Source organism: Platichthys flesus, chromosome 11 (assembly GCF_949316205.1).
Source record: "Platichthys flesus chromosome 11, fPlaFle2.1, whole genome shotgun sequence".
Taxonomy (NCBI): domain Eukaryota; kingdom Metazoa; phylum Chordata; class Actinopteri; order Pleuronectiformes; family Pleuronectidae; genus Platichthys; species Platichthys flesus.
In genome coordinates this window covers 12,299,692-12,325,568 of record NC_084955.1, presented here as the reverse complement: position 1 = coordinate 12,325,568, position 25,877 = coordinate 12,299,692, and the positions used below count along the sequence as shown (strand labels likewise).

Sequence of the window (25,877 nt, the reverse complement as noted above, 5' to 3'; positions counted from 1 at the left end):
GCCTATCTATTCCAAAGTAAAGAAACCCTACTCTTATCCTGCTTTCTTAGCTTATTAGCTCAGGTTTAGCAGAACTAACCCGATCACTCACACCCATCAGTATAGTTTCTATTTTAGCCCCAAAAAACAAGAGTCCTCAGCCAAACTGCCGGCCACACACAGATCATACTGGCTCCAACATACAGGGTTCACCTGTGATTGACAACTACATGCAGTGTTCATTGAACGCGTTCGTACTGAACCAATCAATTTACAAATGATGAACGTGAGCTGCACTTTTGTTGTAATCATCATCGTAGAGGCAAATACCAGGAGCGGGTTGCTAGCTGGAGTTTACACAGACACACAAGGGTCCCCCGGGGCCCTGCCCACACTCACTCACAGCAACAGAGTGAGAGCAGATCAGCAGAGCTCGTAAAGGTGAAGCCGGTGAGTTACTTTGTTGAAGAACAGTGGCAACAAACTGTGAAAATACAGAGTTTCCATGATGCTCCAGCACTGCTCAATGATCAGAGCAGAAGCAGCAGTTGATTTGTAGAATGCTGGAGTTTCCTGTGACCTCCTCCCCACTCCTGATGACCTTCTCTCACTTTAACAAGTTATTAGGACCTGATCAGTACTTGAATTTTACTAAGGTTTTTTGGATTCGCGCCAGAGTTCATGAGACTGAATTTAAACATAATAAAAAATGAGACATTTTGGGCTCAATACAACATGAGACATGACGCTCACAGTCAGGAAGTGACTGGAGCGACACAGATACATGATCCAACACCATCGATAACTAAACTAAACAACTAAATACATGATCGTTAGTTGGTCATCTTAACAAATGCACTTGAGGAAAGTTTAAAACATTTATAAATGACCTATGAACGTGAACTTATTCTTATTGAGTTTGAACTGGGACAACACTGACTACATGACATGACTCTTATAACTACAGGATGCATAACTATAGGATGCACTGTCTGTCACACCATTCATCCAGGTCATAGTTATCGTAGAAGAGCTGAATCAATGGCAACTAGCCTTGGATCATAACCACTTAATTCCTAAAGATTACCCTTTACTGTACTTTGAGCCCTAAAGAACGGCAGTTAAAAGTACTACAGTAAATGCCCGACAAGATATGTCAGACCAAACACTGTGCAGGATCGGGACCCTTAGAAAGATACAGAAATAAAGTGGTACAGACCCAACACCCTGTACCACCACGTACCCAGACCCTGCGTCTCCTGTGTTCCTGTCTGATGGGCTCACATTAGAGGCTGCCCTGCAGACCAACTCCTTAGTCGTGAAGCCACGCGCCTGCTGAGCCTGTCTGTAAGCATTTCTATCTGACCTTTGTCAGACCAGTGCCCCTGTCCGTGATGATGACATGCAACCTTTACCTGGGACAGCACCACAAAGACAGAGGAAAGAGAAAGCAAGGTAGAGGAAGCAGAAGAGGAAAAGGAAGAGGGTTAAACGAAGTGATGGACAGGATAATCAAAGAAATAGAGCCGTAGACTAAAAGCAGAAGGGAGGTGGCAGAAAGTACTGCCTGTGGTTAGGTTTTGGCAACTAAAAGTTCTTTGGTTAAGGGTTAGGGAAACATCATGGTATTGGTTAAATGTAAACAGGCATGGTTTGTCTGAAATTACAGTTTTTCTGTATTAAACCAGACCACAACTTTTATTATAACCTTACCAAGGAGCTTTCAGTGTATAAACACAAACCAAATAAAGTTCAAAAAGGCTGTAGCCACTTTAAATCGTTATTTAAACCAAGATCAGATCTTTTGTCAAATTTTTTTTTTTTATTTGTGGACCTTTGAATTATACTTTCAGTGTCCAAATATCAGCTTCAGAAACTGGTCATTAGTAATGTCGTTATGATCATGTAAATAATGAATAATATTTTAACTCTAGCACAATTATGTTTCCACAATTATTTGCTGTTATTTGATATGTGATAAATAAATGTTTTCAGGTTGTTCAGGATATCTCAGAAACTTCACTCAGTCAATTCTTCAGATTTGCCACTAACCTTCACTTTGAATCCAAGGTTTATGGTTTAGATTTGGTTGGTCAGAGGTCATAGATCAATATGACATCACGTTCATCTCACTCTTTCGAACATGATATATCAATAACAGCTCTTAAGATTTGTATCTCACTGAAGTGTTGACTTGGACTCAAGAAGGAACTGATTCGAATTTGGTGGTCAAAGGTCAAATTAGTTTTTCACAATGTTTATATGATCAAATAAAGAAGTGATGAGATGGGTTGTAAACTGCTACTTGAGGCATACAATCATGAGGAGGTAAAACTTTTTTTTTATTGTATATGCTCCTCTCTTCTCCTTTAGTTTTTTTTCTTTTTTTTTTCCCAGGAATTTATGGCGGCTGACATGATCATTAATGGGTTTTTGGAATTTAGTGCAGTCTTGGAATTTGAAAACTTGTTAAAACCCCGTAACAACTTTACAGCAGCAAAGATAACCCCGCTGGGAGTCATTTAGAAACATGAGAAGAATAAAAGCAGAAGCAGAAGTCACTGCTGGAGCAGGAATATAAATGAGTGGCCTACAAAAGAAGACAGATATAGAACAATGTGGTGGTCAGTTTAAAACTCTGTGTAAGAGAGTGTGCACTAGACATTTAATCTTATTTAAATCCTATAAACTGAATATCCACTCTTTGCACATTTACCCTGTTTCAGTGGATGTATATTTGCAGTGCTTCATACTTTGCATATTTACCGAATATATTAGATTGGCAGTTATACATTCAGCTTATGCTCTGTCCTCCACTGACCTTCTTTCTCTATGAAATTACTTTTTGCATAAGAAAATTATGTGCTGGCTAAATCAATATGCATATATATATCCCAATTGTTGTTCGTCTGTTTGTCTGTCCAGTGTGCAAGGAGGCCAAGGCTGACCTGGCGTTCCTGGTGGACGGCTCCTGGTCCATCGGAGACGACAACTTCCTGAAGATCACGCGTTTCCTGTACAGCACCATGGGATCGCTGGATCTGGTGGGACCGGATGGCACCCAGGTCAGTTATGTGACCACACCTTTACGTCAGAGAGGAAGAACTCGATATTAAAAGCTCAAATTTTAAGTTTTGCTCATTCTTACCTCCCTTTTACCCACATTCATCATTACATTGGGAAAGATTTGGGATCTGGAATAGTTAGAATGCCGTCTCGACCACCTCACATGGACTAATGTTACACTGAGTCTCCCTGGAGAGCTGCTTTTCATTTTTATGGTGGTTCTTAAGTCTAGTCTTAATGTCTATGTCTAGTGTAAATTACTTGACACACAGTAGAAACCAACAGAAATACAAATGCAGACATGGACAGCTTTTAATTCTTTTTCACTCTCTAATTTATTCTCCTTGTTGCAGAATTTTTTGCCTGTGAGAAATTAATGCCTAGAGAAAATACAATGTAAAGCAGATGCTGAGGGTCTAGCCAAAATGTGGCCGCGCTGAAAACCAGAATAATGTTGAAATGGTAAAGAAATGATAAATCTTAGTGGCTAAGATTCAGGGAGAAGTGTTGAGAAAACATATATATATTTCCCAGAAAACAAAGAGTCTCCCTTGCTGCCTTGCACATTCAATACGCCTTACACACAGTACGTCCATCAACAATGCTCCTTCCTCTCACCCACACAGCCTCATATGCTGTAGCCCATTTCAGAAAGAGAAAGAGAAGGAGATTTTTTTTTTAATTTCCTCTCAAATGTCCCTGAAACTGCTTTCATTCTGCAGATAAATGGAATAAAGGACACTGGTTGCTTTACTCTCAACATCTACGATTTTATACTCGTTATTCCTCCTTTTCTCAGATTCACTCTCACTGTTACATTTCAGATGGAAATAGAAGTGTCTCACATTTGATGAAATAATGAACCCTGAACAGTTTGAGCATACTCCTCTTCCTTTCCACCCCTGTGCTTTTGGCTCATTTACTGACTGAGGAAAGCTGCTGCTGCTGGGTTAACTGATATGCACAAATACTTGGTGGTGCAGAATTCCCCCGTTTTCTTGATTCATCCCCAGAGAAATCAGCATGAGCGCAGCCTTATATCTGAATAGTTTAGAGAAGCAGGAGGGAACTTTAAACCCCCTGTGAGTAAATCTTTACTCTCCGGATGGACCTTTTGTTGCTGAGCAGTATTGGATTAACTCCACTCATTTGCTGCCAGTACCAGAAAAGATTATTTCTCTGGCAGGAATAGTCGTGATAATTTAAGTCTGGATGCAGTAAAAGCCGGGATAAACATGAAATGGTTCAACTGCTGACAAAAGCACTTTATTCTTGATTATTTTGATTCTTAGAAACTTAAGCACTCACATTACCGCAGTGCCTATTGCCATCTTCACCGCCTCAGAATGGCTCTCATGTATCAGGTCTCATCAATAAGTAATGCCAGGCTTTAACTTGGGGCAATACCTCGCTGTTGTCACTGTGTACTAATTTCTTCATTGTGCTTCCTGCCTGCATGGCCCACCACTATATATTAGCAGAGCTCAGCAGGTTCATTTCTCCCACTGTAGAGGTGTTCACTAAACCCCCCTTTCTTTCATTTGTTGAACGTGTGCTGTTAAGCAGTTTGCTACCCTCACTATGCCCCATAACCCTCTGGCAGTAGGCTACCGAGAGCTAAACAGCGGCTGTAATGTGAGAGAGTTGGCTGGTAAACGTTGGCCGCCCTGAGCCAAGAACAGCACCATTAGCAGTCTGGAGGTAATGACAGTTGTTCTCCCCTCTCACAGGAAGGCAATTAGATTGATTATAGCTCCGATTTGGGAGTCTGAATGAATTTGGGAGTTTTGAACACACATAAATGTAAATCTTTGTGATTTTCTACAAAAATTAACAAATTAGCAGAACAATATAAAACACATAAAATTACATAGAAAACAAATATAAATTAACATATGTTTAACCCCAGGGCTTATAAACAAAGTTCCACATCGACAAATACAAACTGGTGATTATAAGAAAAGAATAAAGTAAATCTAAAGATATAATTATACAGACATAATTAAGAAAAGTATCTATCTATTAAATATGGTGGAAAGGTAGAATATTTTCACAGCTTTTCCACTGACATCTTTGTGCGTTTTAACCTAGAGACTTGAAATAAATATGTTATATTCCTGTTCGGCATATTAAGCAACTTCTTCTGCTCAGTAACATATCGAGACCACCAGCACTCACCAGGTGAGATAATGGTCAAATCTGTGAGCTATTACTCTTTTCACCTATTAAACCTTTAACATTCTGGATAAACACTTTATATATTTTATTACAAACTCTGAAAATTTCTTGCATTGGCTTCTCATGTGTGTATGGTTTCAACTTTCCCATCTGTACAGCATTTCCTTTGTGGGGCTGTTTAGGAACACTCGCTCAATTTTATATAATTACAGCGAACAAAGGCTGTGTCTGTTTGATTCCATCATTGCATTATATATATACATATATATATAAATGCAGAAATTGCAGTTGATAATGAGGAAATGTATTATATTTTTGGACCTAGAGCCGAGTATCTTGGCTTCAAAGTTCACAGTTAATGCTGCATGAGCTGCTTGGAGGGATTTTGGCTTCTTGCTTTTTGTTGTGGAAGAAGAGAAAAAAAACGAAGCTGGGCACCTATGTAGAAACACAGTGGTGTTCCAAAAATAATGACTAGATGGGAATTTCTAGGTAAACTGTCCCTTTATTATTAAAAAAAGAAAGTGAGTTTATAATTTGATTTGATGTGTGCTTTGAACCTAGGTAACTCATCTGTCTGTCTCACTGTCTCCGCCCCTCTCCAGGTGGCCATCGTGCAGTTCAGTGACGATGCCCGGACGGAATTCCAGCTGAGTTCCCATAGCAACAAGGAAGCACTGCTGGAAGCTATTCAGAACATCAGATACAAAGGAGGAAACACCAAGACAGGTCAGAGGAGTGTAATAGTAATTCATGCAGTCCAACCAGAGTCAGCTTGATACCTTGGTCTAAATATACCTCAACAATCTCAACACAAGACCTGTATTTGCTGTTTTGGAGCATTGGATTATTTTACACAATCCCCCTTAGTTTGTCCATTTGTCATGGAACATCTTGAAGTTAACGTTTTAATTTTTTTCAAAGCACTCATATATGCATGTTCCTGACCTTGAAATCAGCAGTTTACCGAGCAGCCAGTCTCCACACAAGGTCCCTAAGTAGTTGATCTGGAACTCTTTGGCCTTTGTGGGCCGCGTAGACCACGAAGGCCGAACCTGATCCACCTCACCAGCTTCTCCCAGCCTTACTGCTGTCGCCTATCAAAAGAGCTGCACCTGAGCACTACAGGAAAACATCTTGTTTTTTTAACATGTAGTTGCTCAGTTGATGATTAAAAAAGAGGCAGCTCTTGAATTGGGAAACGGCTAAAGGCAACTGGACATACTTTCCTGAGGAAGACACAGTCTGACAGCTTCTGGTGAGAAGGTGAGATCTGATGTGGTCTCGGTCTAGCCACCACTGTGGTCAAGGTCAAAGATTGACTTTAAAACTTGACACAACAGAACCAGCATTGGAAGAAGCCGCAACATACTGCAGAGGGGAAAATACTTTGGTTTGTGAATTTTTTGTAATATTCATGTGAAAGTGTCCAGCTGTGCAGGTGCATGTCATTATTGTGGATTTACAGGTAGTGCTGCTCGTTCTGAGCACTTTAAATCTCCATAAGTCCAGGTCATGGCTCAGTGTCAGCTCAGAGTAATTGTGTTCTCTATCATCTCGACTGCTGATCACACTATAATTTCCCCCACTTAACTCTTCCTCCCTCTTCTTCCTCCTCTTTCTCCACTGGCTTGCAAACGTCCTACTTTCCTCGCCTCTATAACTTTGGTGACAGTCTTTTAAGACTCTGCCTCCTTATATATGGATAGTATCCATATATTTTGTAAGTTATTAAACAAATCATCATATGTGCTTATTAAAGAAATAATAAGTATTGTTACTGCTTCAGACAGGTGGAGATTATTTCCTTGTTTAGTTTAATGAGGATTTGGGGGGTTTCAGTTGTTCCACTTCCTCTGTGATAGACGCTAACATAGATAAACAGGGTTTATACCGAGTTGTATACTTTTGGAGACTTTGCCCAAACCTCCTAAATTACATCTTACTCCTCTAGTCCATTCAGAGGTAGACGACTACTTTCTTATGTTTAAGGAAAGTCTTTAAACCCGAAACGATTCCTTTTCCTTTCATTCTTAAACCTCAATGTCTCCTCTGAGACCCCACAAGGTCCCCCCTGTGTCTAAATCCATTAAAGCCCTCGAATAGGAGGCTGTAGCTGTCTGCCTCTTCAGCCCCCGGCCTCTGGCAGATCAATCTGTGTAGAAGCCAACAAAAAACCACAACGCTTCAATGTGTTATTTTAATGTTTTTTGTGTAAGCAGTTAGTTTATACTTTACTGCCTTTGTCCAATAATCCACAGGGCAAGCAAACACATTGAATTTGGAATATGAAATTGTTTAAAGTAAACATGAATTCACTGTAAAGTTACAAAACTTAATCAGTAACAAGGAGATTTATTTTCCTTTCTCTTTTTGGATGGCATCATAGTGTAAACCAGAAAATAGGTTGCAACCTGCTTCATTCCCAGTAGCCTCACCATCTCAGACAGTTAACCACAGCTGCTCCTCTAGCAACAGGAGTTTCTTACTCAGTGGAACTGCAGTTTGTTACTGGATGAGAAGAGACAGCTTCTTTCTGAGCAAACTTCAAGTCATATGCCTAATTTCTCTGTACCCATGGCCTCAGGTCAATGTATACTGAAAAGCATAAAAATAAATTGTATCCATTCTGAAACTGTAGCGAGTAAGAAGAGGTCAGCCAAGTAGATGGTCCCTCATGTGGCCCTGGAAGCATCTGAGTTCAGACAGTGTCCACATGTGTCCCAGATGACCTCACAATGTGGTTTGAGGGATCTGATTTTAGGACGCACTCACTTGGGTGCATTCAGACCTGTACCTGATGCTGCTATTCTCAGGGTGGATGTTAATACCAAGTCTGAATGGGTTCTAAGACTTTAGACTCCGTTCAGTATCGTCACCCATGAGTGTGAAGAAGGGCGTGTTGAGGATGGAGGGTTCTGAACCTTATATATCTGGGATTTAGCTTTTCACTATGCATTTATTCATTAAGGCTTTAGTGAGACTCTGAGTGGCTTCACGAATGATTGATTTAATGTAGCTGCTCCTGTGTGAGTCTTTATCTCTGTGCATACACATACTGTAGAGTGTGTTCGCCCGGGTGTGTGTGTGTCGGACAAGCTGACGTACTGTATGTAAACCAGTCTTACTTCTAATCTTTAACAGCTCAGATATATATTCCATTGATTAGTCAGGATGTGGTTTCCCTTCAATGATTTTTCTTCAGCACCATGATTAACTTCTTTCTGCTTCGATTATATGCACTTGTATCAGACCCTCACTAAATTCACAAGGTTTATGAGACTTAAATGAGTTCAGGAACAAATGTATGAATGGCCCATGAATGTGTTTCTCTGACTATAAAAATAACCCATTCAGAGTCAATAGTTTATTTAATGCAATGCATTTGATTATCCGAATCACTCTTAGGACTCGCCAACAGTGACTTTTCAAATAATAAAAGATTTTATAGCACTTATAATCACGCAGAGGGAATATTACAATAATTTTCTCGCCTTAGTGATTTCATCTGAGCAGGGTAAAAGTCTCCTCATTCATTATATTATTTAGCGTCCAAGGCTTTTGGACGCTAAAGCAAGAGAGACGATTTCAGCTTCTTTTTTTTTTCAATTTATTCTCTTACTGTTTCCACATTCTCAATGTGTTTCTATTATTATGACAGCAAGAGAACTGTTGCCAGACACGAGGCTGAAGCCCAACAGACACGGATTATTTCCCAAACGCAAAGTGATGGATCACCGATCAATGGCAGGCTTTTCAACACGGACGTATTCGTTTTTTTTTCTTTATCCTCCTTCTTACACTAGCGCTATGCCTATTCTAAACCTGACTGTTTGGAATAGGCTGTTAGCTTGGTCTGTGGATGCTGGGTGCAGCTTTTCCTTATGAAACTGTGAAAGTTACCAGCAGTTGTTTAGCCAGGTAAGTAAGACCTGCTGCCGGACTGAATCGAAGCTGCACCACCGCCGCTGCTGCACAAAGAGCTGTTCACCTGTTTATTAAAAGTTCAGGGAAGCTCGACTCAGTGCGCAGAGCCACAAACTGAACATTCAGTCGGTGTTGCCACGAACGAGCTGTATTCATGATCACCAACGTCACTTGCATTGATGAATCTTTGCCGCTACTGCTACACAGCGCTGGTCGCCTGTTTATTCAATGTTTATGAATATTGAACGTATGACATGTCCACATTGCACCAGATTTTAACCTGCGCTTCCTCTGGCCCTTAACAGTGCCCGTGCCAAATGTGAAGCTGATAAGATGAAGTGTCCTTGAGATTGGAGATTTCTCGAATTATTAGATCAGACTTGACGGATACTCCCAGTCTGCCCAATCTCTTCCTTTCCTCTTTTAAACTTTTTCTCCTTTGAGTCTCTCCTCCTCTTTCTCCTTTTCCTCCTCTTCTCCTTCTGTCCTCTGTCTCACTTCATGCTTGGCTTGCTTCTGTATTTCCAGTCTCGCCCAGCGTGATCATAGGACAGGGTAGAAACAGATGTATCACTGGCAGATATCTGACAGCACAACACTTTACAGGCCGAGCCCTCTATCATTTCTCACCACTGACAGCTCAGGGAAGATAAAAAAACTGGAGGAGGAGGAAGGAAAGATGTTGGTTGTTTGGCTAGAAGATGAAATTGGGACACGGTACACAAAGAGCACTGTAGGCTTCACACTCCTACATCTGGGAGTGTTTTTTTAATTATGAGTCTACTGGTTCATATGATATTTAAACTGACAGCAGAAAAGCATTATGCTCATTTACACTGTTATAGCCTCCAGAGAGCTCTGTTATTGCTGATAAGCCAAGTGAACCTGACCTCTGAACAATAAGGACAATCAGTGAACAATAACAAACTCCATGATACTCTTATCTCAGTAACTACAGTATATACTTTAAAACACAAGAAAAGTGGGCGGAGAAAGTGTTAAAGGAACCAAACATTTTAGTGATTAAACGCAGGGATTGTCTGTGTAATTTTGAAAAGGTCGAGGGGGGGGGGGGGGGGGGGGTGATGAGTAGATGAGCTGGATGGACAGTTTGCAAAAAGGGATCATGTTAACACACCTGTAGTATCGAGTCATGAAGGACACAATCGCCCCCTGGTGGCTGGCCGCAGTATAGGTAAAAAATGTTGCATAACGAATTGGACATTGGACATTTCTGGAAAATTGAGTTTACCTATTTATTTGCTGCTATGACTTTGTGATTCACTGCACGTATGTCGGCAGGACCTCGCTACAGTAGCTGCATCTCACGATCGCTGCCGTGCAGACTCTGGCTCCAAATTCCCAAGATGGCAGCGTTAGCATCGGGAATATTTTTGCTTTATTTCTGGATAGTGGGAGGAAGTGGAGATGTGTCGCCCATGTGTACAATAATAATCATCCTTCATCTGTTCAGAGGTCAGGTTCACTGCACTTAGCAGCAGCAGAGCTCCCTCATCCCTCATCAACGGAATTATAATGAAAATGCAGTAAACATGTAATGTAATGTAACATGAGAATAGTGCTTTTCCGGAGTTCATTTCACAGTGTTTACTTACTGTTTGGAATTAGTTAGAAAAGTGCTTGAAAACAGTGCTACACACGAGGCATCATTTAATCCTCTGTCAAATGTGCTCTGACACCATCGTGGCTGCTTGTTTTGGGGCGGGTCCTGAAACCTTTTAAAACTGTCAGGACACATTTTATTGACTGATTAAGTCCATTAGCAGCTGACCTCCGCATTTTTTAAAGTTCATCTAATTTCACGACAGTGTTTTTTACAGACTGGATTTTGGCATTTCAATCAAATTTTTTCTCCTCCATGTTTAGATCTCATTAAAATACATAGTACCTTGTCTTACTTCTCATTTTATATGCTAATGAACTCTTCGTCAAAATCATGTTTCATGGGGATTATCGATACCCCATTGTCACAGAGTAATTATAGACCATATCATATATTTTATTCATGTCAGTGGAAGAATAAATAATACATGTATGTAATTAGTGAGTACATTAAAATTGTAGCAAAGGTCTCAAACATTCACCTTCGTGTAACCAGTGGGGAAGAGGATGTTAGATTGTTAATGGGCTCATTCGTGCTTCCAATAACTTAGATGTCGGCATCTAGTCTTGAGACACACTTGGGACAAATGTATGCACATGGATTGACAAAATATATGAAAAAAAATGTAGCTTCATGCTGCTCTTACTTAGATGAGAGGATGTGGCACTGTGAGCCCTTTGATACTAATTGTAATTTGTGAATATGGGCTTTACAAATACAATTTGATTGATTGATACTAGATGATGGTACTACAGTTAAAGTGGTGTGGAGAGGTTGGAGGCAACACTTATGTTGAAGGGCCATTCTAGTGATTCTGCATATTTTTAAGTTTATGCACCATGTATATACACGCAACATTATTACTGGACATTTTCACATGCATGCTGTGTGGTTTCCTTTATGAATCCTTTAGTATATTTTCCTTCAAGGCAGCCAATGGTTAACATTCAATTCACTACAGCATGAAAATAACATTTGGAAATGGTTTGAGCTACTGTAGATAATGACAACAAACATATTGATGTCATATCTTTTATCAGGGTTTGAATTGGTCCATCAGAGACACTCAACATAAACAAATTGACTGAATACAGCAAAATGGTTGTACATTTTGATTCGGTGGAAAAACTTCTACTGTTTGATTTTTATTAGATTATTTTAGAACTCTCTCACCGTATTCTACTGAGTGAGCAAATCCTCCCTCGATACATGAAGATTTAATCTTGGTTCCGTCATCATTGGAGCGGCATCAGAAAACGACATTTGTTGGGGTGTAAATGTTATAAATGTCAGGTTCTATATCCGTGTCATACACCTGTGATGATACGTGTGGACGTTACTTGCCACAAAGCTCTAAGCCAAGGATTGTGAGGTTTATTGGAAACAGATGATGATGTCAAACAGGCAATACAAATGTAACTTGAGTCCATTGCAGGGAAAGACGTTATTCTTACATTGTGTAATGTGAACCTAGACTGTATGTAAAGATGGACGAGGCCTCTTCATGTCCTCCAACTGTCCAGAAAGGAAGCTCAAATATCCTGCAAACAAGCCAGACACCTGGGGTCAGAGTCAGAGCAGTAATGATCGTGGGTTGAAGCAATGGAGGCGACGTTCCACCAATATCTATACATATATAATCCTCCCTCCCATCTCTCTGTTTTTTTTATAGAATAAAATGAAAAATTAAGTTCGGTCCATGCTCCATCGACTGACAGGAGACAGGATTTTTGACCTTTATGGCAGCCAGACACCAGGTGGCGATCTAGATGGTTTTGGTTCACTTTAAGGGAGCTGTCATCCATATTTATGAATCCAACAAGATGTGTTGATTTTAGCGAAAGGGAAGTGAAACCAAAGAGTTGTAAGGTTGAAGAGAAACACATTCACTATCTGTTGGTATAAATGGACATACTGGCCAAACAGGCTAAATTAGCACCCATTGGTTTGGTTATTTCTAAATCGAGTGTTTTCTCTTTGTCCTCCTTCAGGTCGAGCCATCAAACATGTGAAAGAGTCCATTTTCACTTCAGAGAGCGGAGCCAGACGGGGCGTTCCCAAAGTCCTCGTTGTCCTCACTGATGGGCGATCGCAGGACGATGTCAACAAAGTGTCCAAGGAGATGCAGATGGAGGGTGAGTACTTTACAGACCAATCACAGTAGTTTGGTCAAGTCCTGGAAAGATCGACAGGTTTTTGTGGAGAAATTTATTCTGGACGTACAGTAGGCCTCATGCAACCTGCTAGTTCTTGGATTCTGGATAAACTATATGTCACATTTTACAGTAACGAGCCGTCAGACTCTACATTTATGTAGCGAATTCACAACCACCAATGTATTCCATTGTTCCAGGCTATCAATCCTTTGTGTTGAGTTTAATAATGTAATGAATGGTAATTTTTTTATTCCATTCTTAGGCTATATCATCTTTGCCATTGGCTTTGCGGACGCGGACTACGGAGAGCTGGTGAACATTGCCAGCAAGCCCAGCGACAGACACGTCTTTTTCGTGGACGATTTGGATGCTGTGAAGAAAATAGAGGAACAGCTCATTACCTTTGTCTGCGAGGCTGCCACTGCCAGTGAGTAACACCACGCATGTTTAAAACAGAGAGAGAGAGAGAGAGAGAGACGGTGAGAGTTCAGGAGGGGAAAATATTTCAGACAAGTCTCATAGAAATGCAGGCCGAGTAAAAGCAGCACCGAGGGAAGATTGTGAAAGAAATGAAGAAACATGGAAGATGACTGAGGTGGAAAACCAGGGGAGGCAGGGATTTATGTGAGGGTTGAATATTTTAAATATTAAAGATTAAAGACTGACAGATGCTTCTCTGTCTTTCAGCTTGTCCGACTGTTTTGATGAGTGGAAACACAATGGCAGGTAAGAGGTGCTATTTGTAAATGAACTGGACTGAATAATAGAATAACACTCCCACAGACCGAGTACTATCAAATGCCTGGATGATGATGATGATGATGATGACTATGATGATGATGATGATGATGATGATGATGATGATGATGATGATGATGATGATGATGATGATGATGATTTGTGACCTGCAGGTTTCCGTATGATGGAGAAGTTTGGCCTGGTGGAGAAGGAGTACAGCATCATACCTGGTGTTTCTCTGGAGCCGGGTTCATTCAACAGCTTCCCCTGTTACAGGTTACACCGTGACGCTCTGGTGTCCCAGCCCACCAAGTGAGTAACATCAGTTCCACAGCAAGTGAAAACACACATCAGATCTAAAATAATAAAAAGTATGCATCATAGGAAACCTCTGGCCATTACTACAAGTGAGGCGGGGAAAAAAATATTGTCAACAAACTAAATCTGCTAAAATTATTCTAAACCTTTAATAAACAATTCCATAAAATCTGGACATTTATTTTAATAACCATTAGGTTTAGTAGGATTTATTGTTGTTGTATTAGATAATTGACTAGTGGCTGGCTAGGTTAGGTTATATAGGTTATACATCATGTCTATGAAATCAAGAGACAATTGAGACAATTGCAAACACACAAAGTTATAAATAGTTAAGTTCAGTGTCACAAAAGCATTATTGTCACCAACACTTTTTTCATCAACAGATATAATCAGAACATGTGGCAAGTTGCAAGAAGTTAAAAGTTGAAGGAAATTGTTAAATTCATTTCAGTAGTCAGATTTGTTGAACCAGAAACCAGACTCTCAGTTTCTTCTACACAACATGTCCCTTTATCATTAAAGGCATGTTATAATTTGAAGACGTGAGTTCTGCTTACTGCTATTAAAGCCTTATTTTCTTTCTACTCTGGAGTTTATCCTTCAGTGGCTCTCACATGTTGTCTTGCACATGTGAGAGTGGTCTTTGTCAGTGGTCAGCAGGACGCAAACATCACAGCACTTTGAATCATCAGCCAGCAGCGGACACAGAACTATTCAAAAGTCCTGCCAAAGAAAACGACCAGACTTTCGAGCTGATATTAAACTGCTGGGGAACTAACATGAAATCTCAAATGTCAGAGTTTCCCTTTGTCTTGGTTTGGAAAATCTTTTGTTGCACAAAGATTCACAACCCTCTCACAGTACCTGGGCTGTTTTGCAACATAATCTTTTTTTTAAAACTGCCTGTACAGTGCCAACCACCACATATAGTGATAGTGAAGATTATAGAATTTACATCTTTTGTCTGGGCCTCATTATTTTGTAGTCTTAAGTAAGACTGTAGGAGCCAGACGCTTATTACACAGAGATATCTGTTTAATAATTACAAATAAAGTGTATCCAGTGTATTAAAACCATACACACTTTTAGAAAATGCTGCTACGAAAAAAAAATGTAATAAAAGCCCTAAGTGAAAGCATATCAGTGAAGTTATATGTGAAATTCAACTTTTTCAATTTCATGCAAAAAGCGAAATTGTCCATTTCAGATAATTTCTTTTATTCCCCAACATAATCACTTTCTGTAAAAACTGCAACTCAGGTTTGATGTTTGAAAATATTCATAACATTACACCGATAGCTGGCAGTCCCAGAATTAATTCAAAAAGGAACATAGATAAATGTACTTATTATCATATCACTGCACATATCACTCATACACATTTAATGCCCTCTTCTTTCTATATGTGATACACATTTATCAGTAACATTAATTCAGCTGGTCCAAGCTGAGCAGGCCAACGGAGAAACTACTCTGGTGCAACCAATTTATGGGAGCTGATGCAGATACCAATATTAAGGAGTAGAACATTTCCAAAACCAATTATATAATTAAAAAAAAAAAAAATTACTACGTGAATATATTGTTTTTACACCTTAAAGACAAGGAAATGTAATTGAGGCTTGATATTTTTTTGTTTAACCATAAATGAATAAATACCTATGATCAAAAGGAAAACACAAAATATAAAAAACAAACAAATATGTATATTTTTAATTAAGAAAATAAACTTGCAATGCAAATGCAAAGGGTTTAGGATCCCCCGAAAGCTTATATTTCCTGATTCTTATAGACCGGCGGATAAACTTATTAGGTTCTAGATATAACCCCACATTTGTACTTGTGGGAGCTATTATAACATTTAGACTAATTACACTGTGACCCAGTGTTCACCAAATTTTAAGGTGTTTTAAGGTCAAGACCATTTACTTTCAATTGGGTTTCAAATCACTGATTGATTAAATGACCAATAGTAATTAACAGCCATTACAACATTTACAGAAGCTGGCAATAAATGATGAATGAAAAACCTTCTTAGAAGTAATCGCAAAGCTTTAAGGTTTACTCAGCACCATACAAGAGGGAAATACTCTATAATAATTTCAAATATCATATAAGTATAAAAACTTAAAACCAGCGCTCAGTTGTCTTCAATTGTCATTGTGGAGCCTTTCCCTGCTTTAAATCAGTTTCCTTTATACAGCCTCCTGTTTTGTGATTGTTAAAAAATTTGACTGATGAGTGCTCTGCAGAGTTCTTAGCTAAGATGATATAAACTTCAAGTGCTTGGAGGCAACAGCAGAGAAAAAGACGAGTCTCACCATTTTAAAAAGTGGCAAGCGCTCAAAGAGTCTGAGGCGGCGACTGATGTCTAAAAGCCTCACTTCAGATGAAAGAGACAATTGCACTTTGAAACACACACCTAGGAAATAGAGTTAAGTCTGCAGGGCACAGCTAAATATGGCGTGTGTGTCTGTCTGTGTGTGTCTCTGTTTGTGTGTGCGTGCTTTCATGTGTGTACCAGGTACCTTCACCCTGAGGGTCTCCCCTCTGACTACACCATTTCAATGATGATCCGTCTACTTCCGGAGACCCCAGAAGAGCCCTTTGCATTGTGGGAAATCCTCAACAAAGACCACAAGCCATTAGTGGGACTAATCCTGGACAGTGAGTTTGACACATTTGTTTTCACTTCTATATCTATTTTTTGGTTTTACTGAATCATAACAGATCAAAGATTATTGAGTTGATCTCTGAGCTCATAGGGCATCTAATGACAAATTTAGCCACTGGGGGCTGGATATCCGGGCAAAATGCCATCTCCCTTTCACCGTTCTCCATTTACAGTTCGATTGGTTCCTGGAACGTTTCTCCAAGTAACAGTTACCTGCATATGGATGTAGATAAATTAGAAAGCTGATAGTTGATGTGTGCCACCATTTTGGCTCTCCACGCGCTTGATCTATCTACGTATTTGATCCATTCGAATGTGCGCCTTTAAAAAAAAAGCTTTCTTCTTATATTACCTCCTCAGTGAGATGCAGAGATTCCTGAGTTCCTTTCTTTGATTTGACATGAAGCCAGTTTTTTAAGCCAAAGCAGATGGGATGATAAATATTGATGCTATCATAAGTCTCCCTGAGGTGCAGTGGCTGTGTTTATGTGAGACTAAAGCATAGAGACACTGCACACAAGGCGAACTGCGCTCAGACATGAATGTTTAGAGGTGTTTTGGACACCACTGACTTTGGAGGAGACCTCAAGCAGACCCATGACCTGCTGTGGAGATTATGTAAACAGCTGTCCTTCATCATCTTGGGAGCCCCAGGAGTAGCTGGAGGAGGAAGTTGCATTCTGGTTGATGTGACACAGCTGAAGTAGCACTAATCGGGAAGGAAAAATAGGCCTTCTTATGTTGCAATGTTTTTTATTATTATCATTACTGATCCTGAGTGCACTAAAAACATCCATTTCAGAAGAATCCCCAACCTGAAGATGGGCTAAAACTAGAGTGAGGAAAAATGTATGATGGCACATTTATTACATTGGTATTATTCATCTCTACAGCAATTGATGGGACCATTTTGAAGCCTATGACAAAGGAAAACCACACTGCTAGATAGTTAGCCATTTATCCAGTCACACAGTCAGTTGTTTTACTTGTATTGGTCTCTCATAATGGATCATCATTATTTATTGCAGTTTGCTGCGTAATGAGAAAAAAACGTTTATATATGTTAACATCATTTGAGCCTGAGTTGCATCAGGTACATTTTCATCAGCAATGGTTGGGAAGACAATGTTGTCAAACAAGGTCTTTGCTATTGAATTGAATGAAAGTCCCCTAGTGGCTTCACCTGCTTTAGTAACGAACAAATGAAAACTCTGTAATTATTTTATATCATACACATTTTTATAATAATGGGAGCGATGGGTTCATCATGTTCTCTCCCCTTGATTGTTGCATTCAGTGCTTGGTGGAAATAAATAAAAAAAAAAGGTATTTCAAGCTCATATAACAATGAAATAACATGAAACATTTCATTTTATCAGTTGATGATGTTGATACTTTTTCAGGCACTGTATTAAGCTGAAACCTCAAATAAACAGCAATAACACACCTACGGAGAGATAAGTGTGAACAAGGCTATAAAGCAACACTGACATTTTTTCCCCCTCTGTCCTCCCTCAGACTCTGGAAAGACCTTGACGTTCTTCAACTACGATTATAAAGGAGACTTCCAGACGGTTACTTTTGAAGAATCAGAAATCAAAAAGATCTTCCATGGTAGCTTCCACAAGGTTAGTCTTGCAATGTTTATGTTGAAAATTAATGATTAGTCAACTTTGAAAGGTAAATGATTAATCTGATTACTGATTAATCTGTGTAAAATAACATTATACGAAGGTAAAGGATTCATGCTAATGGCCTTTGTTTTGTTTGATATCATTAAAGTATAATTAGAGGTTTTGAGCTGCAGGTCTGTGCTACCTGGGTTGTCAAACTCCTTTATAGAGTAAGAATCACTTCAACACTGACTTAAAAGTCATTATCGGCCTCAGACCGCGTCCCCCACAGTGACTACATTTACCAGTTTGCATTGCATATCAGTTCCCACTGACAAGTTTTAGGCTGTAGCTTTTCAGATAAATATTCGATCCACTGCGGAGCAGGAGGGGACGTAGGGAGCAGGAAGCGGCTAGGAAAGAAAAATATAAGGAAGGTCTAGTCTGGTGTTGTTTTGATGTTTGGAAAGTTGTGGCGCCTGTTTGGTGGTTATCCAGTACTGTTTTTTTTTTATCTCTCTTGACCTGTCAGCACCGCTGTGATGTGTTTGTGTGTGCAGGTGATGAGTCTCTTCTCCTGCTCTCTCTCCCTCCCACTCGCCGCTGATCTCTCTGCACCCTGTTTTTTAAAGTGGTGGATTGTAGGAGTGAAACTGCAGATTGCATCAACCTTTGATGCAATCTGCAGTTTGATGTTTTCTTATACCATTAATTATACATTATAATGCACTGTTATCATTGTAGCCCTTTTGTGCAACTTTTATTTAGTGCCATAATATGAAATACAATGAACACACCATAGGTCCGCTTTTAAATGTCATTAAAGTGATCATCACAGAAAAATACAGTTATATAAAATACAATACAGTTATATAAAAGCAGATGTTTCTCTCAGTTTAACCACATCCATCTTCAGTGGTAGATTCCAGGATCTCATTGACAATACTGTTCTAAACCTGCCTGCTCGGAATGGGCTGTTTGCTTGGCCTGTGGTGAAACTGGTTGTGAACTGCATTAATGAGGCACAAGTAGTAAAGACCTGCTGCTGGACACCACAGAACCCTGAAGCTGCACATAGAGCTGTTCCCCTGTTCATTTCAAGACCAGTGAAGCTGAACTCAGTACACAGCAACCCAAACAAGAGAGTCAGTTGTTGTTGCCATGAACGCTCTGTTGTCATGATCGACAAGTTCACTTGCGTTGATGAATTCCAGCCGATGCTGCTACAGTGAATGGACAGACAGACAGACAGACAGACAGGTTTCTGGAATCATTTTTGATGGATTTCCACTCAGCGTGAGTCAGTATTAATTTGTCCTTTCAACCAATTCTCTGACAAAGACATGTCGCATTCACCTCAATCACTGGGATTGTATTCAAATATTTATATGTAAATGATGTTGTCCAAATTATTTTGGACTGAAAATGGAAATGGCAAACTTTGATGACATCCTCTCAGTGAAAGACAATTTTCTGCTCAATTGAGATGATATTGTGTTTTTAATCAAGAACTAAATATTGTTGGAAATGCCTCTATGGCATAAATAATAATGTTGGTTTGCACCCAACAGGTCCAGTTAATGAGTAATTCACACTGCAGGAACACTTGTCATGAAATATCAACAACATTAGCCAACACAGAATAATAATAGCAAGTTGCAGAATCGATCAATACTTTTGTCTTCACAGACGTGTTATTTGAATCAGCAACACTATTTAGGAGGTGTGTTTAGGAAGCTAATGGAAAGGGGCATTTGTATGCATTGTTTTGTAACATTTTAAATTAGTGGCTCACATTAGTTCTGTCCAGGCAAAGTCTTTACAGACTACATTTTTTTAGTGGGCTGCTGCTGTGTAGTTTCTGTACCGGGACTGTAAATGGCTTTTCTGCTAATAACAAACCAACAGCAGCCCACCAACTCTCTGTCTGCCTTTATCTCAATTCTCAAAATGGCAGGGACTAGCTGTCCATCATCCGCAGTGTCTTTTGTCTTCTCCATTGTTTTCCATCTTTCTGTGGGAGAACATGACAGTGTTGAGAGAGGGAACAGATGCAGGACAGCGCCCGGCCAGCGGAAGTCTTGGTCTCCATTTAGACAGGATGACAAGTGAATAGTGTGCGCACGTCCCCGTTAGCAGGGATGCTAGTGTGTTCTGTATAAATAGATTACCATATGTAGACACCTCGTGTGAAGGCGGGGATACCGAGCAGGATCTGTCACCGCTCAGCGAAGCACATAGACAGACTCACACACACACACACACACACACACACACACACACACACACACACATACACACACACACACACACACAAACACACACACACAGATGAAATATAACAGGAAAATAAAGAGACTTGTAGACAGAGAGAGGAGAACTCATTGTTTTCTTAGAATTTGCATGCTGCCTTGGGGTCATATTAAAAAGTGTATGAAGACTTTTTGTGCCTCCCAATGGACTAAAGGCCTCACACTTAAAAATGACCACCAGCACTAAAAGTTTTCCTTGTGTGCTGTAAAGGTTTACACCCTGGAAATTTGCTCCAGTGCTTTGGTTGCTCTTTAGTTTATAGTAATCCACTATATTTCAGGGAAATTGAAATTCACTGTTAATTCAGTCAACCATGCAGTTGTAAGGCTGTTTCTATAAAAGCTTGGAGAGGAGAACAAATAATAAGCAGAGAGAGGAAATAAATAGGATAAGAATCATGATACCTGAAGCTGATGGCGTGACTTGCCTCTGAATATGTTTATATGCTGTTTGGATTTGTTTATGTTTAAAAGAGATAGAGGCAAAAACCATTGCACATGGGAGAACTTAGTTGTACCTTAATCTCTAGTAGTTTTGAACATTTACATGGTGCTCATTTTTCAAAACTCTAACGCTTGTACAAAGCAGGTTGTATTTATATGCAGCCCCATAACTCTGTTATGACAGCTTCAAAATTGGTTCTGCTTATCTGGATCAGCATCAGAGATAGAAGTACTCCACCAAAGTAGGTTTTGTTTTCAAGGGGAGCATGAAAACATATACAAGTGCAAATGCATAGTCATACTCAACTTTATGTAAATTTCCAGATTACACTTGAATTTGAGATCTTTTTCAACACTGCTGATCTTTATATGCTCAAAAAACACATCTGGTTACATCTCAGTAAACTGTTTCTACAAATCCCAGAGGCAGAGATTAGACTGACCTTCAGTCTGCTCTACTGCTTAAGAAATCCAGATGTGACGGTTTTAAGATCCTAAAACAGATCACGTCTGCAGCTGTAATGAAACTTTTTGCTTACAAATCTCTTTTTTTACTACAAAACCGTGTCTGTGCCAAAGGCGTGGTCTTCTCTGGAATTAACATGACACCAGCCGCCAACTGTACTGAAGCAGCAAACTTTATTATAAAGTTAAAGAAGCACAGAGGAGAAAGTATATATGCAAACTCGAATGTGTATGTGTAAAAAATATATTCATATACACAATCACACGATGCACACACACACATTCAAAGATGCATAAGCGAGCATGCGGATGCACAATTTTAAATGCAGGTCAGAGAGTGCTGAGTCAGCTGAAAAGCTGATAGCCTCATCTACTCCTCCTCACATTATCTCTCACAGCACGTTTAAAAACTGCCATAACACTTTAAACGTTTGTGTGTTTGTCTGGCAGCCAATGTTCCCAGTTCCATTACTGTACCACTCCCTCATTTTGTGTTTCCAAGTTACAGAGAGGTGAGAGAGAAAGGGAATATGCTGATTCAGGCCTCGCTCTTGTTCCTTCTTCTACTACAACTACTACACTTTTCTCTTCCTCTTCTTCAAGATTTTTTATCGAGTTGTTTAGATGTTGTGGTGTAAACTTAGATTTTGTCTCACTGTAATTAGATCTGTTCTCACCTGGTTTTGAACAAATATTTACACAGTGTTAAATAAATGTTATGGAAACATGTTAAACCAAAGCTATTGGAGGAATATTGTAACAATATTATTAGTGTGTGTGTGTGTGTGTGTGTTTGTGTGTGTGTGTGTGTGTGTGTGTTTGCAGAGTGTAGTGTAACTGTGTCTTAAAGGAATCTGCAAACACTTACATAGATATTAAAGCATGAAAAGTGTTTAAATCTTACCAGGCCTCGCAATTAGCTGTTGTTTTACACAGGATTTTAATTATGTTTCTTCTGCTGTGGCGGATCAGCAAATACGTGTTGTGATTTGTCCAAAGTCCCAATGTTGTTTCTTACCCTTGGATTGTTGTTTAGAGCCTGTCTCACAACCACACTGCCCCTATTGTCAAATCCTGACATTATTTCAAGAGTAGTGAAGCACAGACCTGGACTGTGCCTGTTAGATCGAGTGAAAACACAGACACTCAGGGGCTTATTGGTGTGGATAGTGTGGTTACCAATAAGGACACCACAGTTTACCCGAACAATCCGCCTTACTACCGACAACATCTCCACTCTTCTCTCAAAGAGCCATACACAGAAGAGCTTCCCCCTGCATGTGCCCCATGTTATCCAGCTGTTTTGGATTCACACACTGTGCCCACCCTCTGCAAAGAATCCATCATTATTCCAGCTCCAAAGAAACTTTGTCCGACTGAAAATAATGATGACAGACCCGAGGCTCTGACTTCGGTTTGTGATGAAATTGTTTGAAAAATACATGAAGCCTGTACTCAAGGCAGAGGTCAACTCTGTCCTCGATCCATTCCTTTTTGCCTACAGGGATGGGCAGGGGGGGAGAATTAACAGTATCAACTATTTGACTATTAAGCACTCGGAAGACCACAAGGATTATGCAGACACTTGCTATTTGTTCATTTAGGCTGTGCTTTTAATGCACTTCATCCATGTTCTGGTCATTAAAAACAGAGATGATGAAGTCAATCCTTTTATATGTTTTTTTCCTGGGCGACACGGTGGTGTGGTGGTTAGCCTCTCAAAAAGAATGTTCCAAGTCGAATCCTGTTTCGGCCGAGATCTTTCTGTGTGGATATTGGTGGAATGCACACATCGTAAGTCGCTCTAGATTATTATTTAGCTGTTAGAATATTTTGATTAACTGTAGGTGTGAGAGTTTCTCTATATGTCAGCCTCCTGAAAAGACTGGTAGCCTGTCCAACCATCTCATTAGAAATTTGAGAAAAACTAAGGAGAAGGTTCCGAATTTCAGGTCGGTGGGAGATCATCGTCCACTGGTAACACATGATGAGCCAATTATCCAGGTCGGCTCCCACAAGCACGCTGGAGTTCACTTAAACAACCCCCTTAGCTGCAGGTCTCGTGGTGAAAGTGTGCGTCCTCATTTACAGCACAAGTTGTGCTTCCTTACGACTCAGGCTGAACCAGATATATTTGTTTTTATTCTACCAGACTGCATTGGAGTGCATGGTCTCGTTTGAGATGTCAGCATGGTACGGCAGTCTTGCTGTACTGTTAAAATTTAAGCTCACTCGTCTGGTTACAGCGCTCCATGAAAGTTATGGGGAGGAATGAACAACAGTCCCTCCAGTCACTATATGAGCAGTCAGAGAATAATGTCGGACTCATCGAATGTTCTCCATAATGATGAGGCCTCGCTATCCCGCAAACAGGAACTTGTTTTTATCACTGCTCATGCAAAAGGTGTAAGACGTGTCATATTACATGTATGTCTAAGGTGCAGTTTGTGTAATATTTGGATGTGCGAGTCCCCAAAAATGTTCCCAATGGAAACAGTGACTACATGAACATGGATAACAATATCACACTATTGTCTATATTCTAAATAAGACATTATTTTGAATATGATGTTAACGTGAGTATCAAAAAAAAGAATATTCCATTCATATTCCACCTTACATGTTATAGAGCAAAGTGTGATTTATGGCGCCAGGCAGTGTGTAATTGTCGTACATGTGGAAGCTACTTTAATGCCAACATGTTGACATAATACGACTAAGGTCCACTATTCCACATTAATTCATTTGATTGTTTCTTATTCTGAGCAAGACCTTATTTGGGTTAAGATGATAATATTATTTTAATAATATCTAAATAATATTCTGTTTACATGGCAGTGTCTTATTCAAACTATTGTCTAAGTCAGGTTAATATCAGAATTTTGCTGTCGTAAATGTAGTCAGTAAATTGTACAGCATTATAAATAATGAACAGGAACAGTTTCTTCTAGTCCTGCTGATTTTGTTTTGACATTTTTCAGTCACTGGAGATAACGTTGAGTTGATGGTTCACTGTTTCCACTATCAGACCCAGCAGCGTGTTCACTGTGTGAGATTACCAAAGTCAAATGTGCAATATGACAAAGACAATGAAGCACTGTCAGCGGGCCATACAATAAAAAGTCATTTATCTTTTGTCTGAAATATGATAAGGAACAAAGAATTCCTAAAACCATCTGACGGATAGGTGCTAAGTAATGAGGTGCTTTATATTACAGATTGGTGCTGATTGGTACGACAGCAGTAGCATTAGACTGTGAACGTCTGTTTATCTGAATATGTGTGTGTGTGAGAGGAAGGCAGAGAAGAAGGCTAATTCATCTTGTGCTGGCAGTAGTATTAGCTGTGGAGGAATCCTGTGGACAGAAACCAGCCGTCTGACCTGCCAGCAGCAGTAGCAGCGTGCAGCGAGGAACATGCTGCTTATTATTCTCATATTTCACCCTTATTTCTATTGGTCAGCGCTGTTTTTTTTTCTATCTTTCTTTGTTGTTGAAGCAAAACTGATCCAAAGTCTCAAATTTGAGGTTAGTGTCCTGCCAGCATCTGAGCGACTGGGTATGTAAGTTGACCTTTATTCTGCTGCTCTCAGATTTACAGATATATATTTGCTTGACCAACATAAATATGTGGAGAAAGTTTAATATGGGCTCAGGGCACATATATGTGATTGATAATCACCTGCTGACTGTGAGTTGTGCAGGATGTGACACTCACGGACATCAGTCGCGTGGTCTGCAGTTTGTTTACTTTAATACCGGTGTCCCAACTCACTGCCAGCCAGACAGCTTCCCTTCTGGGGGATCGCTTATATCGGCTGGCTCGACACATCTAATGTCCGGGCCTCCTCCATCATGGCGTGCCATGAAAACTACAGCCAATGGCAGCCAATTGGGTCAGACTCACAAACGTTGCAATTGGTTGACGCTGTGAAGTCACTGGTCAGAGTGGAACTCCATGTGAAGCCATGCTGCGCGTGTCCTTCACCTCGCCCCCCCGCTCGCACATATTGGAAGGGTTGTCTCTGCTACATTCCTGTACATGCATGGCCGTGGCCTAGGAATGTAGTGCAGACTTTTCAAATCAATGTGTATATAAACTTTTGTAAACACTTACAGCAGCTAATCAGAACACTAAACTCCCACGATCAGATTTAACTCAGACTTTAAAACATAGAGCTGAAACAGTTGAGAGAGTATTGTACTGTGTGACCCAGATGTTTGCCACGTGTAAAAAAATGGTGAAAATAAACAGCATCTGTTCTGATGTCTGCTACCGTTATTGGCCACGAGTTCATATCTCTGAAGTGTAAGAACAGAGGAAAATTTGAAATTGTCCATTTTCGAGAATTAACTTCCTCCTGTCCAAATTTGAATCTGA

General features: G+C 39.9%; 1 protein-coding gene across 1 annotated transcript in view; it reads left to right on the top strand.

The window, feature by feature from the left end:
* col14a1a (collagen, type XIV, alpha 1a) overlaps positions 1-25,877 on the top strand; it is a 127,902-nt gene that overhangs the window by 62,120 nt on the left and 39,905 nt on the right. Inside the window, exons 26-33 of the mRNA XM_062398960.1 lie at positions 2,905-3,044; positions 5,829-5,952; positions 12,766-12,909; positions 13,193-13,357; positions 13,618-13,656; positions 13,842-13,980; positions 16,514-16,656; positions 18,182-18,291. Coding sequence (XP_062254944.1) covers positions 2,905-3,044; positions 5,829-5,952; positions 12,766-12,909; positions 13,193-13,357; positions 13,618-13,656; positions 13,842-13,980; positions 16,514-16,656; positions 18,182-18,291 — 1,004 coding nt within the window. The remainder of the gene's footprint in view (positions 1-2,904; positions 3,045-5,828; positions 5,953-12,765; positions 12,910-13,192; positions 13,358-13,617; positions 13,657-13,841; positions 13,981-16,513; positions 16,657-18,181; positions 18,292-25,877) is intronic.